Here is an 18503-nt window from a genome sequence, read left to right as displayed (position 1 = left end):
AATCGATTTTTGACTGAAAACATAAAAGTCCATTTTCTGGCTAAACTAGAGGCCCCAGGGCAAAAAGCTTTAAAATCTGTGATCACTTTTATTTCCTACCAAAAATCGATTTTTGAGTGAAAACATAAAAGTCCATTTTCTGGCTAAACTAGAGGCCTCAGGACAAAAAGCATTGAAATCTATGATCACTTTTATTTCCTACCAAAAATTGATTTTTTAGTGAAAACATAAAAGTCCATTTTCTGGCTAAACTAGAGGCCCCAGGGCAAAAAACTTTAAAATCTGTGATCACTTTTGTTTCCTACCAAAAATCGATTTTTGAGTGAAAACATAAAAGTCCATATTCTGGCTAAACTAGAGGCCCCAGGGAAAAAAGCATTGAAATCTGTAATCACATTTATTTCGCACCAAAAATCGTTTTCTGGCTAAACTAGATGATTTACTCTCTGAGGGAATGTTGTTGCTCTTCTCACAAAGAACAAATATTGTGAACATATGAAGCCAAAAAAATGTTGTCTTCATGATCAGAATCGCAAAAAGTAATTGTTTTGGTATGTAGTAATTTGGCCACTGACATGTAACATAGAACTCAATTCCAACTTACTACGTTGGAGTTAAGTGCATTCAATGATGACAAATAGAGGTGATGAATTTAATTTGGGAAAATTCTCCCTCATAAAGTAAATAATTGCAACATACATACGTGTCATTTACCAACACTTTTCGTTGAGTGTAATATTTCTTACGTATTTTAACCTACTTTTAAGTTACGAGTATGATTTTATGGTACATAAATGCATTTTTTTACTACAAACATTTCTTCTAAAAGTGGTAGTTGCTTGCAACTTGCAATACTTTGAATTTATGATAAATAAAACTTAATGGTTGTTTTTTTTTCTCCTTTGACATAAACCTAAAGTAAAAGTAAAAGGGAGTAGAAAACAAATAAAATCCATATAAAAACGTATGGTTTATAGTAAAAATATGCAATTAAGAATTGAAACAAAAGAAGAAAAAACAAGATTTAAAAGGAATTTTAAATAAATATTGAAATAAAAACGAACGTGATTGTGCAAGTGTAACAATTTTTATATGCGTTTTTTTCAACAAAGTATTTATATTAAAGTGCTTTGTATTTGTTTTATTTAAGCATCATTTCATTTTGTATAGGTTTACTGGATCTTTGTAATCTTATCTTTTTTTTGGTATTTTTTTCTGTTAGTGATGACAAATATTTTATTTTAATTACTCTTGGAAATTTATATGAAATATAAAAACGCTCAGTTCTTAAGTTATTTTTGAGTTATTTTCATATCAGTTATGAACGTTCTAAAAAAGAGAACAAGTAAAAAGCAAGGAGGGCTTGGTCGACCAAGTGATACCCACTAGTAATGAGTATAAAAAGTATAGACGGGCCTGGTCTATACTCATAACTGGTACCCACCAGTTATGAGTATATTTAAAATGGAATCAAACTGATTTTCTAAATTAGACTTTATGAGGAAAATGAGCTCCAAAGCTTTATTTTTCATAGAATTATTTTGAAAGCTTTGTATTTTCGTACAAGGTTTCCACTCAACTCAGAACTATATTCTAGAGTATACGTTAAGGTAGTATAGAACCACCTACACTTAGTGGTGAAGGGTAAACTGACAGTTGCTATCAAATTTATCTGTAGGTTAGGCTAAATGTTTCGTCTTGATCCTGTGATCGTGGACCAAATACTACTATGGAAGTGGATATTTTGGCTTCCGTGGCGCGTAATGCATCCAGTGTACAACATGCCATTGGCCAAAATGAAGAGGTAAAGGGGAAGGTTCTACTCTTTGGGGGCTTGAAGTAACCTCAGCAGATGACGTTTCTGATTCTGAAACCTCTAATGAGAACAATAACACCATAAGTCTAATCAGAACTAGGTTGAAGTTTAGAAGATATTGGAGCAAGTGGGCGACTACACAGCAAAGTTATCAACCATTAAAATTGTCTGTCTGTGGCCCAGAGGAAGAAGATGTTCATATCAAGCTCAGGACACTACCAGGGGGAAATTAGACTCTTCTTTGAATTTTTCTAAAAAAAGAGATTCCGATCTCCGCATGAGTTGAACACTGAAAACAAAACCAAAAAGATCTCCTTGTTATGTAAAATACTGACAAAACCAAGCCATATCTTGCTCAAAGGGCTTCTACCCAGAAAAGTAAGGAAGGCAAAGTCAAGTCTGATATTGAGAAGATAAAAACGTCAGGTAAATTAACGGCGAATATAAGGCCGTTTGAAAAGAAGTCCCTAAAATGCGGAAAAGGAAGCCAGACTCTGAAAGAGGAAAAGAGACGTCATCAGGACACATCCAAGGGTAAATTGGAATTTTTCTGAAAAAAGAGATTCCGATCTCCGCATGAGTTGAACACTGAAAACAAACCCAAAAAGATCTCCTCGTTATCTAAAATACTGTCAAAACCAAGCCATACCTTGCTCAAAGGGCTTCTACCCAGAAAAGTAAGGTAGGCAAAGTCAAGTCAGATATTGAGAAGATAAAAATGTCAGGTAAATTAACGGCGAATATAAGGCCGTTTGAAAAGAAGTCCCTAAAATGCGGAAAAGGAAGCCAGACTCTGAAAGAGGAAAAGAGACGTCATCGTTCGAATAAAATATATCCGCACTATATATGCTATTAGCAGGTAATCCGCCTTGAAAGACATGGTCAAAAATACTATAAAGTATTACAGAAGGGCAAAGGACAAACAACCCAAAGAAGGCGTGAGCAGCGAGTTTGTAGGGGGAGTAATGAATATGATGATTATGATTAAGAACCTGAAGAATCCTGAATCCTGAAGATTCGAAGGGAAGGCGCTAGCTGGGCCTAGGTAATAAGAGGCATATTCCGGTATTCTTGAAGTCCACTATTTTGTTCTAGTCATTGATAAAATTAAGATATTTTATAGGAAAGACAACCATAAATCCAAGGCTAGCCTTACTTCGCCTCTATAGCTGTCATCTGTCCTAATTGGTATGGTGGAAGGGCTGTTGCCCCGACATGGACACAAAAATACCTACGATGTTGACCACAGTATTATTATCCAGGTAACATGAAGGAGTCGAATCAAAACGGACCCAACTAAAGCTCAACTCCTAGCAGTAAGCAGTCTGAGAAACCTAAACCTAAGATCCTAAGAACAAGGTAGAACCATGATTGAGGTCATACACAGTACATCTAAAAATAAGTTCATATCAGTGATACCCTACATCGATACTATTGACCGACTATACGTTTTATAAGTATTGGTTTTGCAGGTTTGTTTTTTTAGTTGAATCTAATTCTTAAAACAATGTGACTGAAGTTGACATTATTCCAAATTGTGCACATCATTTTGGATTTCACTTATTGTAAATAAATCTATTCTTTATTTTATCTTGAAACTAAATTTGTAACTGTTGAAACTTACAACCCTTACGATTTTTAAAGTTTAAAGAAAACTAGTTGGTTCGTTTTCATAACAAACAATAAATAACGATTTTATTAAAATTTTATAAAGCCAACAAAAGAAAGGGTTGTATTGTATGTATTATACTCATATGTTTGTATTTGCTTACAGTGATGAGCAAAACATGTAACAGATAAAATATTGAATATCACAAAACTACTTTTTTAACGTCCATACTCTATTTCCTGAACTTAGTGCATAAATTGTTTAACTTCTGCTTGACACTGTCTGCATTTAGTTTTTCCTACTAACATGTCTCGAATGTATTGTTACTTGGCACATGCAATAATTTATTTAATAATCGAAAATGTTTACATGTCTTAAAGGTGTGGCTCAAAAATAAAATGTTGTGGGGCAAAAAAAAAAAAAACGAAAGGAAATAAAATATTATAAACATAAATATTACGATTGTTTTCAAAAGAATTTCTATTTCAATATAAAACAGTAGGTAACTTCAGATTTGTAAGTTATTTGGCCACCAAATAATATTAACTTGGGTTCTATGGGTCCCTATTTATTGCTGCAGGGGCTAATGATGCTGCAGGCACCTTTGTAAAAGACCTTTCAATGGGCAACTATCTAATTTTGGAAAACACAGCTAAACTGGTGATCACCTTCTGGTTTTTATGATTTGACTCCTCCATGTTGCCCTGCTAATAATACTGTGGTCACCATCTTCGATACTTTTGTGTCCATGTCGGGGCATGGACACAAAAGTTTTAGAGACGAAGTAAAGCTAGCCTTCGATTTCTGGTAGTCTTTTCTGTAAAATATCTTCATTTTATCCATGACTAGTTTAGCATTTGGCCTGACTAGAATTAATCAGTGGACTTCAGAAGTACCGGAGGATTTCTCTTCTTAACTAGGTCTACCTTAGCTCCTTCGAATGGAGCGTTCTCCATAAGAACTTTCCGCAAAATTCTTCATGATGGATTTCAGCCTCATAATCATTAATCCCCCGATGAACTTGCTGCTTACGCTCTCTATGGGTCGTTTGCCCTTTACAGCTATTCATTAATCCACTATTGAATTTTTTACCAGTTCTTTCAACTTACAATACTGATCTTCAGGTACTTTGCCAGGCTCTTTTTCTCTTTTCAATCGTCTAATCAAGAGTCTAATTTATCCTTGGAAGTGTCCTGAGCTTGACTTAATATGAGCATCTTCTTCAATTTCTTCCTATGTGCACCAAATAGCCGTTTTTACTGGTCGATAACTTGGCTGTGTAGTTGCCCACTTGCTCCAGTCATCTACTTCTCAACTTAATCCTGGTTGTGATTAGGTTGATGGTGTTGTTGTTGTTTTTATTAAAGGATTCAAAGAGAGGTCCGTCACTGCAGAAATTAGTCAGCAAATCCTGCACCACTAGAGTGGGGAGGGTTTTAAGCGTTAGTGCTGATAGATATAATAAATATTCTTTGCTGCCTGCTTAGCCAGTCAATTGGTCTTCTTTTAGGTCCTTTTTCAATGAGGACCATTCAAGTTCTTTATTGGAATGTTAGGTATTTGTATTTTTGCTGTAGCGGTAGTAGTGCTGTTAACCCACCGGTTACACAGGTACCTAGCTATGTTAACATGTGCTTGTCCTAGGATGACGTCAATCATCACTCCAAAGATTACAAAGCGGCAGTTAGTTCAAGGAGAAAACGTATAGCAATGGACCTTTTTGCTCAAGCTATCCACTCTCCAGATTACTTGGGGACAGTATAGCGACGACTGACTTCCTTCTTTTTTACAAAGTGTACATTCCTGACGAAAGACGAATTAGAGACAAACATGTGGTAAGACGTTAGTGGAAAATACCTTCATTTTTGGAGGCATTGATTCTTTGAGCGGAAGTGATCGATCTTTTGGGCTTAATAGGGGCTTCTGATGACAATGCTAGGTGAAGCAATGAAATCAATACATTATTTCATTAATATTTTTCCGAATTATGAAAAATATAACTGGTGGCTGAAAGTACTTGACACTATACTCATAAATGACATTTAAAACAAAATCAATAGATAGGTGGAGATGATCCACAGAAATATCCTTGTGTCTGATAGTTCTAATTGGTTAGTTAGTTTGATAGGAGGATGTATGTTCGATCAAATCCTAAAAAATTTACCTGGGCCTTCACCGAGCCTATTGTGCACTCCTTTGCCAGTGTATCTGATGGCAATCGAACCAACAAACTTCGGATTGACAGACTAGAACCTACCGGAGGTTAGTAATAGTATCTCAAATATTGTCACAAAATAACTGTTTTATGGGCCTATCTCTGAACGATCTTCCGTAGAATAATTACTATACTTAGAAAATTATGAGAACAGAATACAAACACATCTAGACATACTAAAATATACTGAGATAAATATTTGATTTCTTTAAAATGTATACATTTTCTTAAAACATTTCTCACACAATCTGTATTTGGCCATAAAATGAAATGAATAAAGTAAACGCTTAAATTCCAAGCAGTTGCAATTCACCACGAAAGTGGAACAACTAAATAAATCCATTAAAGCTAATTACTGTGGAGCGTAAACGTTAAACGACCTTGACCAATAATCATATTTTTTGTAATAATTTTAAAGATTTTTTTTATTTTTCCTAAAAACATGTTTGTTGACTTTTAATTTCAATGGAATTCTTCTACAGACAACAACAAATACAAAAACACTTGTTTAATAATTAGTAGTATTTATTTCAACCATTTGTTATTGTATTTTTTTTTTCACTGTCCGTAGAATATGGTTAAATACTTTTACGCTGCACAGTGGGGAGGGAAATTGAAAAGAAAATTTTATAAATTTTAAAACATTGAATTGCAGTGGAGTTTAGTTTTGAATTAGATTCCCTTAGACTTACAGTGAGTGGGTTTAAAAGTTCCCAAGGAATGGGTTTTTTAAAACGATCACTGTTATTCGTTTATAGATCTGATTTCAAAGAACAATTTCTCAATTCTGGGCGAACTGAACATCTAGAAACTACAGATTTATTTCCACTTTTTGTTAAAAATACCTCCACTGTGCAGAACACAACTGCCAGTTTTAAAAAAAGTCAACCAAAGTTTAAAAATTATACAATTTATTTTGTATTTCTCTTGCTGGGCTGTTGTCCATATACCTTTGTAAGTATGAATATGTGTTAATTTAAATAATTAAACGTTTTTCCATTACCCCATAAAGTATAGTAAGTATGTATATACGTATAGTCTGTGTAGTAAGTCCATCAATATACAATTTCTTAATAAAAACAAAAATCCAGTAGTATTAAAAAGTTATTTGTTTATTTCAAACACGTCTGCGGTTTGATATTTGTTTTAAGTAATTTTCTTTCCCTATTTGTTTAAGTGTAATTGAATATTCATTGAATGCGGTAAAAGAGAGCAAAAGCTGATTTATTTTTTTTAGTTGTGCCAAACAATGCCAGACTAAAAACACAATAAAATTAATTATTTAGAGAAATTATTTACGACCAGTTGTGTTTTTCTTGTACGAGTATCAATGAATTTTGTTTGGACTGAAATTTCATTCAAGAGAAATTGTTTATAGTTTTAGGTATTTCAAACTTAAATAAAACAGTGGAATCATCCTAGACTCTCAATTATCATGGAAACTTAACATTCAACACAGAGTCAAGAAGGCAACGGTAGCCTACTATGCGTGTCGTAAGATATTTGGGCTGAAATGGGGAATTAGTCCCAACATAGTTAAATGGATGTATATTCTTACATATAGATCTCTTGTATGGTGGACTTAAACAAATAAGAAATTTATTGTAGAACAATTATACAAAGTTCAATGATCAGCATGCATTGGAATAACAGGTGCTCTGAACACTATATTGCACATCCTACCCATAGAACTTTATACATGGCCATCATGTGAAGACCTGCAGCGGAAGTTGGAGATCAAGAACATGCTACGATTTAAAGGCTGATGTCAGAGTGCCTGCTACAAACTTTTACTTGTGTTTTCTCGCATCAAGTTTCACTTTCACTCTGACATGACACATAAGAAAACGCAAGGAAAGGTTTGACATCATCCTAAGTCTACTTACCTCAATGAGTCACCTCTTGAGCCACCATACTATGTAGTATATCAACCCACATACGAACTTTGGCAGAGTTTTCAAAGTCAGAGTTCCGTTTGGGAACGAGTGGTGTAGGGTAACTTTCCAAGCGAATATACCACTAGGATCTTTCACCGTCTTCTCAACAACTCTAGTGCTTAGAATATGTCTGTCTGTAGGGTACTATTTGACCTCAATATTCTGGGTTATATAAGAATATTTGTCGATTGTCAAGCGGCACTTCTTTCACTAAACTCCTACACTACCGCTTCCATATAAGTCAGACAATGCAAGAAAGATCTGTCAAGGCTGGATCACCTGTCAGACATTACCCTTGTTTGGGTGCCTGCGCATTGGTACTACTATGAAAATGATCAGGCAGATGAGATAGATAGAACGGGATCCACTCTGACATCAGCCTAAGTCTACTGACCTCAATGAGTCACCTCTTGAGCCACCATACTATGTAGTATATCAACCCACATACGAACTTTGGCAGAGTTTTCAAAGTCAGAGTTCCGTTCTGGAACGAGTGGTGTAGGGCAGAGATATAAGCCGAGACGGCTCAAATCGGCGGCGGCTGGCCGCCGGTAATATTTTGCAAGCCGCGCCGCCGCCGAATTCTTTCGGCTCAAAAGCTAAGTCGGCTTAAACGTAGCCGCTGATAAAGAGTGGAATCGCACATGTATTTCAGAAAATAATTTCACAAATTTGAATTTCAATTCTTATGGTAAATTGAAAAGAGTTGCCACACAATATTGTGCTAATATTAAAATAGTGAAAACTACTATAAATGTCCATTTTCTGCAGAAAAAAACTTATATAGAGACAGGTTTCTATATATCAGACTATTATACAGACATTTTTCATTATAATTAACGCTTATAAGGTCAATTTCTGAAGAAAAAGTTAAATTGAGCCGACAATTCAGCCGCCGCCGACCTAAAATGGTTGCGCCGCCGCCGCCGATCATTTTGCATCGGCTTGTATCTCTGGTGTAGGGGTAACTTTCCAAGCGAACATACCACTAGGATCTTTCACCGTCTTCTCAACAACTGTAGTGCTTAGATTATGTCTGTTTGTAGGGTACTATTTGACCTCAATATTCAAGGCAATATAAGAATATTTGTCGATTGTCAAGCGGCACTTCTTTCACTAAACTCCTACACTACCGCTTCCATATTAGTCAGCAATGCAAGAAAGATCTGTCAAGGCTGGATCACCTGTCAGACATCACCCTTGTTTGGGTGCCTGCGCATTGGAAATGAACAGGCAGATGAGATAGCCAGAACGGGATCTGCACTGAATATCTGCAATGCCGTTTCAGTTGCAACTCCGATAGGAGTTCCTAAGGTTCTTTCTTCAAAAAAGATGGAATAATCAAGTCACATGTAGAGGAGCCAAGTTATTGTCGCCTTCTTTCAATGGGAAACGCACAACACAACTTTTAACCCCAAACAGAAGGGATATATCGAGGTTAATGGCAGTAATAACTGGTCACTGGGTGCTAGGAAGACGAGCAAGACGGCTTGGACTCCCATTCAATGAATACTGTCCCAGTTGTAAAGGCGGTCTTCCATCTTTTCTACGAATGCCCTCCTCTAGCCGCTAAAAGACTAATTTTCCTTGGCAATTTCTTTATATCCAATCTTGGTAAGATATCTGGGTCAAAACTTAATGAACTGCTGAGATTTCTTGCGGCTACAGACTCGATATAATACTATACAATACTACATCTGACGAGTGGAGTGGTACAGTCAAAACGTAGTCCCTTCGACTTTACTTGACTGTTCGCGCGCAGAGAACTACCACGATAACCCTCCAACCGAGCTATGCTGAATCCGAATTTGCTTCAGAATTTCATTTGAAGTTATCGGGAAGCAGAAACAAGGACACTAAAACGTATACCCTCTGAAAATCCATCTTCAAAAGGATGCAAAGGTTAACGACTAACTGAAGAACAGGACGAAGAGGAAGTCTCAGGAATATCGACTAGATTGTCAAAAATGCGATAACACCCATGAACTTGAAAGATCGGAGGTAGAGGGAGATGGGTTTCAGTAGTTTCAGTAGTCACATTCTTCAGATGACTCTTTAATGTGTTAATTTCTCTGACAACCAGATGGTAACAAAATGGAGTCTTCCAGTCTAAATTTTTAGAGTAAATTAAGAGCTCGACATATACTAAGATAGCTTCGAGACCTGCAGTAGTCACATTCTTCAGATGACTCTTTAATGTGTTAATTGCTCTGACAACCAGGTGGTAACAAAATGGAGTCTTCCAGTCTAAACTATCAAAGTAAATTAAGAGCTCAGTGTAAACTGAGATAGCTATAAGACAAATTTTACACCATAGACATTTAAAACCGATTTAAAGTCTGATCGAATAATGGACAGATACTTGACAACATTTTGAGATGCAAAATGAACAAGTTTTGCGAGAGGAGCCATTAAAGCGCAACTTCATGTACGATTTCATTGTTATGAAAATCGACTATAGCCAAGGGCAAGGGGTCCGTGCCTTGACAAATCACGGAAAATGCTGCAAGGGTACTAGTATTTGTTACAGAACCTGGCTTCTTTCAATCACCTTAAGAACTATTATAAAATCCATACTGAAGCTATAAAATTTAATAATTTTTTCGTTTATTTCGATTTTCACTAGAAATTCAAAATCCAAATCGACTACAATATATAGTTTAACTTAATGTTATATATTTGAGAAAAGTATCAGACAAATGATAGGCAACATTTGGCAACGCCGAGTCCAATTTCAGTTACAAATTCCGAATTTAAGCAAACCTTTATAGTCAAAACTCAGAATAGTTAAAATCCCAAAAAAGTTATTGAAATTTTAGAATATAAAAATTTACAAAAATCGGGCTACTATACATTAATCAAAACATCTTTTTAGTTGAGAAATTGCCTTAATATTAACTTAAATTACTAAACTAAATAGCAAAAAGAATCCATTAAAAACTTACCCAATTTCTAGGTGCACCATTATTACGATTTATATCAATACCACCATTTGCCATCCGTCCAGTTGAGTTTGATTTTGTAAATGTTCCTAATGGTCCATTATTTAATTGTTTTCCGCCATTCATACTTATTGCTTCGGTGGCTGTATAATCGATATTTTCCTTAAATCTCTTAACAGACTTGGGCGATGATATGAGATCTTCTTTTTGTAGAATACGCTGCGTATAGTAGGGTTTCTGGCTACGCAATGACACTCCTCCGGAGGGTGTATTCAAAGGTGGACCAAATAAGGGAGAACGTTTCTCTTGTAGTATACCCAAAGCTCTAAAGTTGGCGCTATATTCTCGGGGTGGTGTGTGAAGGGTATCCGCGTCCGTAACCTCTTCGTTAGAGGTATTTTCAAATGCTGTAGACGACGAAATGTTTAGTTTGGAAAATGTTTCAATTGTGCGAAATTTAAAATATTCTATGGGACAATTTGAACGTTGACAATCTTCTGAACTTGTATACGAATAGCGAAAGTCTAAAGTTTCATCGTCCAAAGCGGTGGTATTGGTATTGTGTTTGTTATTATTAGCTGTTGTATTGACCGGCAATAGTTTGGGTATCAAGTGCTGCCTATAATGGGGTGAATCAGCCGAGAGCTTTGATGAGTGATGACACACACACGTACATACAAAATCTACTAAACGGTGGGTTGTTTTAGTACAATTGTTATTGATATTTCTACGGCTGGTGCTAGAGGTGGTTGTGGTGCTGATGGTGTTATCAGTTTCTTTATTACACTTTGCGCTGTTTAAATTTTGCTTGTTAGTTGTCGATAAAACGTCACGTAAAATTGCATTTGCCATACACAATATGGCAAAACAAAAATAAAATTGCTTAAATAGTTGTTATTGTTGTTTTGTATTTTTAATATTTTTTTCTTTTTATTTAATTAAGCACGTGGTACCATAATGTAGTTTATTTTATTAATAAAATTTTTATCGTTTTGCAATTACAAACAAATATTTTAAACTAAAAATGAGAATAACAAAATTTTAGTGAATCATGTGAATAAAGAGAGAAAGAGAGAGAGAGAGGGCCTAATTAACAGCTATTTAACATTATTTAAGAGCATAAATAGATCAATCGTCGATCCAGTCTTGTTTGAGAACCACCAACAATACAGACTTCAAGTTATCAATAGCTCAAGGTCATCATCACTAGCGAAACTAACAAAAATACTGCATCTGCCTTATCTTAAGAAATTTTTAGGAGTACAATAACAATATCAGACAATGACACTATAAAATTTAATTTATGACAGTGAATATTGAATGGTATTTTTATTTTAAGAACAAAATATACAGTGTCATTGAAATAAATTAGAACATTAGTAATATTAGACTGATTAGTCAGCTATTAGACAATCTTATCGAGAACGTCTTAGAATTTTGTAAAACAACCAGAATTTTAAGGTCCATCAACAAGTAATAGTATTATATTCTACTGTTCCGAGAAATTTTAAGACTTTTTGTTGTAGATCGAGTACGTTAAATGTGTAAGGACCCGATTGTTTAAGTTAGATTTATTAACCATCATTTTAACTTAGTTTTTTGCAAGTAATTCGTGCCTGACAAAAAGCTCGAGCTCGAAAAGGGTTAGCGGATCTACGACATTAAAAAGTCTCCTGGACCTGAAGGCAGGAGAAGTGCTCTGCTACTCTATGTCATCCGACATGTTGTAAGGTTGCTAATATAACTCAAATTCCTAAGAAGGGAGAGGCTAACAATCCTGATATTTACCGCCTAATTGCAACATGTTCAGTACATTCCAAGACCATTAGTTAAACTTTTCATCATTCTATACCATGCCGGCATACCTTCTGCATGTTGGATGGTTGCTAGTACAACGCAAACTCCTAAAAACTCCTGACAAAAAGCTCGATCTCGAAAAGGTATCATTAGGTAGGGTTTAGCAGATCTCAACATTTAAAAGCCTTCTGGACCGGAAGGCAGGGGAAGTGATCTTCTACTCTAGCTCATACCTTTGCTAATATTTCAATCATTCTATACCAAATCGGCATGTTTCCTGCATGTTGTAACGTTGCTAATGTTACGCCAATTCCTAAGAAGAGAGAGGTTAACAACCCTGATATTTACTGCCCAATTGCAACATGTTCAGAACTTTTCAAGTCCAATAGTTAATCTTTATCATTCTATACCATGTCGGCATACTTCCTGCATGTTGGATGGTTGCTAATATAACGCCAGTTCGTAAGAAGTGGAAGCCTAGTAATTCTTGCCTGACAGAATGCTCGAGGCATAACATAAATGAATCGCTCAACCGTGAAATGGTAAAAATCACTGAATGGGGTCGAGCTAATAGAGTCGATTTTACTAACATTTTTTTTTTTTTTTGAAGTATCGAAAGAAGCATTCAGTGTCTCGGTAATACGACTCTCATATATGGACCGGAGCTTCAAAATCTATTTTGCAGGTCGAATCTACCTATTTGTAATTCCCTAAAGTACCGTCGCAATGTGGAGTGTATTTCACTGTTCTTACGATATTACAATGGAATATGTTCCTCTTATATTGGGAAACTTGTTCCCGATACCTTTCATCAAGAACATACCCATTTGATAAAGATTGGAAATTCTTCCTGCTGTAGTATTTCCCGTCACTTTCGATTTAAAAAGATTTAAACCAAATGTCTCCCGCTATCCTCCCTCTCACAAAAAATAATAAAGTAAAGTACATTTTGTATTATTTTGTAGAAGTTTTTTTAATTTCTAATCTGTCATAATTTTATGGAATAATACTGTATTAATTATACAAGAAAACTGCATGTGCTATTTTGGTACATAACTTCGCTAATCAAAAATATGCGCTAATTGAATCTAAGTGGATTTTAAGTATACATATTTAAATTAATAATTATCGCATTAAAAATAAATCATAAAACGTAGGATCTATTAAATAATATACTAAAGCACTAAATTTGTTGCTAATCAAGAAATGAATATTCATAATAAAAAATTATATTACGTTTAAGATCTTAAAAAAATCATACTATGACCTTCGGAATATAGAGTAGATTCAGCAAGAATTTAGTTAAAAAATGTCCAATACTTAACTAGATTATCTAACTCTATTAATTCTTTGGATCTTTACTGTTTTATCGATATTGCAATTCTTGAGAAATTAGTGAACTCGTACCCGATATAAGACTAGTCGGCTATTTTGGCTTTCCGATCTTTGGATCTTTATTATTTTATCGATATTGCAATTCTTGAGAAATTAGTGAACTCGTACCCGATATAAGACTAGTCGGCTATTTTGGCTTTTCGACTTTTATTTACCAAATTTGATTGATAGAAAATCGTTTTAAAGAACCGTTTTATATCCCTGTAAAACTTGAGACTTACTACTCCATTTTTAATAGTATATGATCCATAACATGGTTCTATGTAGGCTATGGACCATATTGTTTTTAAAACAAATCTAAATAGTCCCTGCAATAGTCTGTATTATATAGGACTACTAATCGGATAATGTACTCTAATAATGTTTGAACAGGTGTAGTTTTTAAATAACCTAAATGGATTACATACATACATATATACTCCAATATATTTTTTTTTTGCAGGAATGGCTAGATCCCACTCTTTCGATTGACTGATGTATCGCCGAAAAGTTATGAGGTAAGTTTCACTGTTCTATCAATATTGTAATTTCTCTAAAATTAACTAATTTGACCCCTACTCACAAACTACATAGTAATAAATTACTTTTTGGCTCTATGGATGAGTCTATTTACTCACCGATGGACAAGTCTATGGACTAATCTAGTTGAAGGTCTGATAAGTCTGTGGACTAGTTTATTGACTGCTCTATTCAATCTATTCAATGTTTATTGACTACTCCATGGACAAGTCTTTAGCTAATTCTAGTTTCAAGTCGATTGAATAGTTTTTTTTGACTGATCCATTAGAATATTAACGACCTCGATTGACTATTTCCTAGATTTTCCGAATGGCTATTCTATGGACTAATCTATGATGAGGTCTATGTTCTAGTATATGGTCTAGTCTATAAACTAATCTCATTGCTTGTCTATTGATTAGTATACGCATTAATCTGTGTACTAGTTTATGGGATTATCTATATGGTAATCTATTGAGTAATGTATTGACTACTTATGAAAGTTCGTAACATAAAAAGTACTTAATATGTATGTATATCGTGGGTTCTAGGGATTTTTTCGATGTCAAAAATAGTGAAAAGTGCCCAAGTGCTTCTTCCGATGAAAAATATTTAACTCCATGGACTAGTCTTTAGCTAATTCTAGTTTCAAGTGGATTGAATAGTTTTTTGACTGATAATTAGAATTGATTGATTATTTCCTGGATTTGCAGATTGCCTATTCTTTGGACTAATCTATGTTGAGGTCTATGTTCTAGTATATGGTCTAGTCTATAAACTAATTTCCCTGCTAGTCTATTGATTAGTCTACGCACTTATCTGTTGACTAGTTTATGGGCTTATCTATGAAAATTTCAAACATTAAAAGTACTTAATATGTACATATATCGTGGGTTCTACGGTATTTTTAATGTCAAAAAGTACAGAAAAGTGTACAACAGCACTGAAATGCTCTGCGTTTTTTCCACAAACATTACTTGCGGGTTATATGGAACCTTTCGAAAACTTCCAAGTTCGTTGTTAAAGGTTTTTCTTGAACTCTTCGAAAAACGAACAATCAACCAGATTTTATACTAAACCCCTATGTAAACATAACCTAGGTCATTTCTGAACACATTGTAGTTGGATTACTGACTGACTGGCTGGATGGATGGAATGAGATGATAACTAACATGTTGTTTTGCTTACAAATGATGTTGTAGCTGTTTTAATAATTAATTCTCAGGCGGAAATTATCTAAACTTTTAACAGAACAATTTGTTTTGTTATTCTTTATTATTTTGCATCATTTGTTATTCTTATCACATTCAATGAATGTGAATGATATTGACAAAAAATATTTGCCATTATTCAGACTTCACAAAAGAATTAAAAATGAATTGAATGAAAAAAAAAAATATAAAAAATGCAAAATTGTTAAATTGAAACCATTAAACAAAATCATCACAAAAACAAGTTCAAAGACCTTCAATTGGTAAAATAAATAAAATTGTCAAGAAGACTTCTGGCAGCAAAAAATTTTAAATAAATTTGGTCAATAAAGAAAAAACGCAGAGAAAGAAAGAAATTACCAAATAAAGCTTAAGTTAAAAATAAAAGCATGATGAAAAAAAAACAAGCAAATATTTGAAATAAAAACAAAAACACAAACAAACTCACAATATTATTAATTAGCCAATAATGAAAAATATTTCTCGCACTCTTTTTCTCTCTCTCTCTCTTAACAAAAAAACCTTTTTTCCTTCTTTCTTTTTATTTGGCAATATTTTCAATTATTTTATGCTTTTATGTTGTTGTTGTTTTTTATTTTAGTAGTTATTTGACATTTAATGAAACCGTTATAATTTGTATTATCTTTGAGTAATTTTTATCACTTTTTTTTGCAAAAAAATATAATAAAATGATAAAGAAGTAGAAAGAAAACTCTTAAAATATGTTGAAAAAAAAAACTAACAATTTTTCACTTTAACTGCAAACACTCACGGCGAACAACAATAATAATAAAAACATTTAAAAATTTGTAACTGAAACAAATTAAAAACAAATAATTGGCGGAATAAAAATATGCGATGAATTTTGTGTGAATTTTTATTTAATTTTCACTTTAACGTCCGGTCACAAGTGTCTCAATATAACAACTAAACTTTATAACGTAATATGACTCTAACTTTGTTTTTGTTTGGATTTTTTGTGTGTGTTTTTGGTTTCGTATTTTCTTGTTTTTGTTGATGTTTTTTTTTTTTTTTCTTTGTTATTGTTTTTGTCTCTGGCAAATACAAAACAGTAGCAAAAAGTACATAAACTTTTATATTGAGAGCAGTAAGCTCTTTTTTATTAACTTGTGCTTTTGTTTCCTATATAACCGCTAACTTACTCACACTGCACTATATGGTTGGAGGTTTGTAGGTTTACCCCCAAATATTAAAAAAAAAAGTTTTATTGTTGGATACAAATTTAACGTGTTTTTTTTCCTATTATCAACCTCATCGTCATCATCACGAATATTCATGTAATAGAGAACATGCATTTTTTTCTCATTATTTTCAAGAAATACCCTTTCACTTTTCATGTGCAGCATGCTGTTTTGTTGTTGTGGTTGCTGTTTTATTGTTATTGTAAACTTAGTTGGTGTTTAGTCACTCTTTAGTCGAAAAAGCGCATGTAAAATAAAAACTAAGAGATTTATTTCACGTAAAAGAACATGTCGTTCACTTAATTGATGATTGTGACAATGTAAAATCTGAAATTTGGGTACTTATACAATTTTAAGACTACCTAGTTAAATATGTCCGTCCTTTTTGTACATCTGCCCATTTAAGGGAAGAAGTTAGGGATTTGTAATTTCTCTTAATATTGACTGCTGATTAGGTTTAAAAAAAAAATAACAAAAAGTCTTCCTGTCCAAAGTTTAAAGACTTTTAACCTGATTGTTGTTGCAACAGCTAAAGCTATACAACTTAAAACTACGTTGGTGTTCAAGCCTTGAAATTCGGCTACTTTTACTGATTAGTCCATAAATCATTGGGACTCTGACCAGATGCTGGCCATATATTGGGGACGTCAAAGTCTATGCGGGACCTGAAGTAGGATGGGCTAGGCAATTGAATTTGTGATAGATATCATTGGGACCCTGAGCAGATGCTGGGTATTTGTATATCAGGGACGAAAAATCCTATGGGATATCTGTAAGCATTGAGCCTTTTGCCCCTTTCCGATTTCAGCTGTGCCAGAGCAACTCTTGTTTTCCACGCAGGTTTTTCTCAATGTCTGCTACAGGCGACCTCCAAGTACGACATCATGCGGTAACCTAAAACCGATATGATCGTCGTCAATGTCTATGAGGTACCTGTAAGCATTGAGCATCTTGCTGAAACAGCGGTATTGATGGCGTCTCTATTATCGTCGTTCAATGCTGCTGCATACGTGTACTATCTAAGGGATCATGCACATAATTTCGTATGCTCTCTTTGTAAAGGCGAAGGTTCTTCCTGACATGTCTCGGAGGAGTTACAAGCAAACCCGTTAAAGTCCGCAGGACAGTATTACTCTTCAAGGTGCACGTAACGAATTCTGATTTCGCTACTACTACTAATCCACCATAATTGACCACTGACTGGCCAATTGTGTTGTAGGTAGCCAATAAGGTTACTTTATCCATACCCCAAGGGCATTATTATGCATAATTGCAGCGTCATGAGCTGAGAAGGTGAAAAAGCTGTCAAAGGTTAAACCAAAGTTACTCAGTTGGACCCCATGGACTGCGAAGTCTAAATTTAGATTTGCCTTCCAGGTGGTGAAAAGTACAATAAGCATTCATTAGATCGCATAGTTCGTAAACGTTGCCATAATGGTACAGTGGTCGATACCTTGTGGAGGTGTGAGTAGTTTAGAGAGGTAGAAGTTCAAAAGTAGGGGTATAGAACACCGCGCTGTGGTAGTTATTGTTTAAATTTGTTGAAAATATTTCCGAATCAAGGTCCTTTTTGTGAAAGACAAATCCAGAGCTTTCGGGTTATTTGGAAGTGGTAATAGTAGAACCCCAGATATTCATTAGATCGTATAGTTCGTAAAGGTTGCCATAATGGTACAGTGGTCGATACCTTGTGGAGGTGTGAGTAGTTTAGAGAGGTAGAAGTTCAAAAGTAGGGGTATAGAACACCGCGCTGTGGTAGTTATTGTTTAAATTTGTTGCAAATATTTCCGAAACGACTAATCAAGGTCCTTTTCGTAAAAGACAAAGCCAGAGCTTTCGGGTTAATTTGGAAGTGGTAATAGTAGAACCCCAGATATTCAT

General features: G+C 34.5%; 1 protein-coding gene across 1 annotated transcript in view; it reads right to left on the bottom strand.

The window, feature by feature from the left end:
* LOC119605237 (ras-related protein Rab-44) overlaps positions 1 to 16362 on the bottom strand; it is a 41600-nt gene extending 25238 nt beyond the window's left edge. Inside the window, exons 1-2 of the mRNA XM_037958217.1 lie at positions 16164 to 16362; positions 10523 to 11537 (exon numbers count right to left, since the gene is read on the bottom strand). Coding sequence (XP_037814145.1) covers positions 10523 to 11371 — 849 coding nt within the window. The 5' untranslated portion in view covers positions 11372 to 11537; positions 16164 to 16362. The remainder of the gene's footprint in view (positions 1 to 10522; positions 11538 to 16163) is intronic.
* Positions 16363 to 18503: the final 2141 nt, after the last annotated feature.

The sequence above is a fragment of the Lucilia sericata genome, unplaced genomic scaffold (assembly GCF_015586225.1).
Source record: "Lucilia sericata isolate MDLA Ls3-8-SP2 unplaced genomic scaffold, ASM1558622v1 Contig000467F_arrow, whole genome shotgun sequence".
Classification (NCBI taxonomy): domain Eukaryota; kingdom Metazoa; phylum Arthropoda; class Insecta; order Diptera; family Calliphoridae; genus Lucilia; species Lucilia sericata.
The sequence above is the reverse complement of the archived record's forward strand: the minus strand, read 5'-3'. Positions and strand labels throughout refer to the sequence as shown.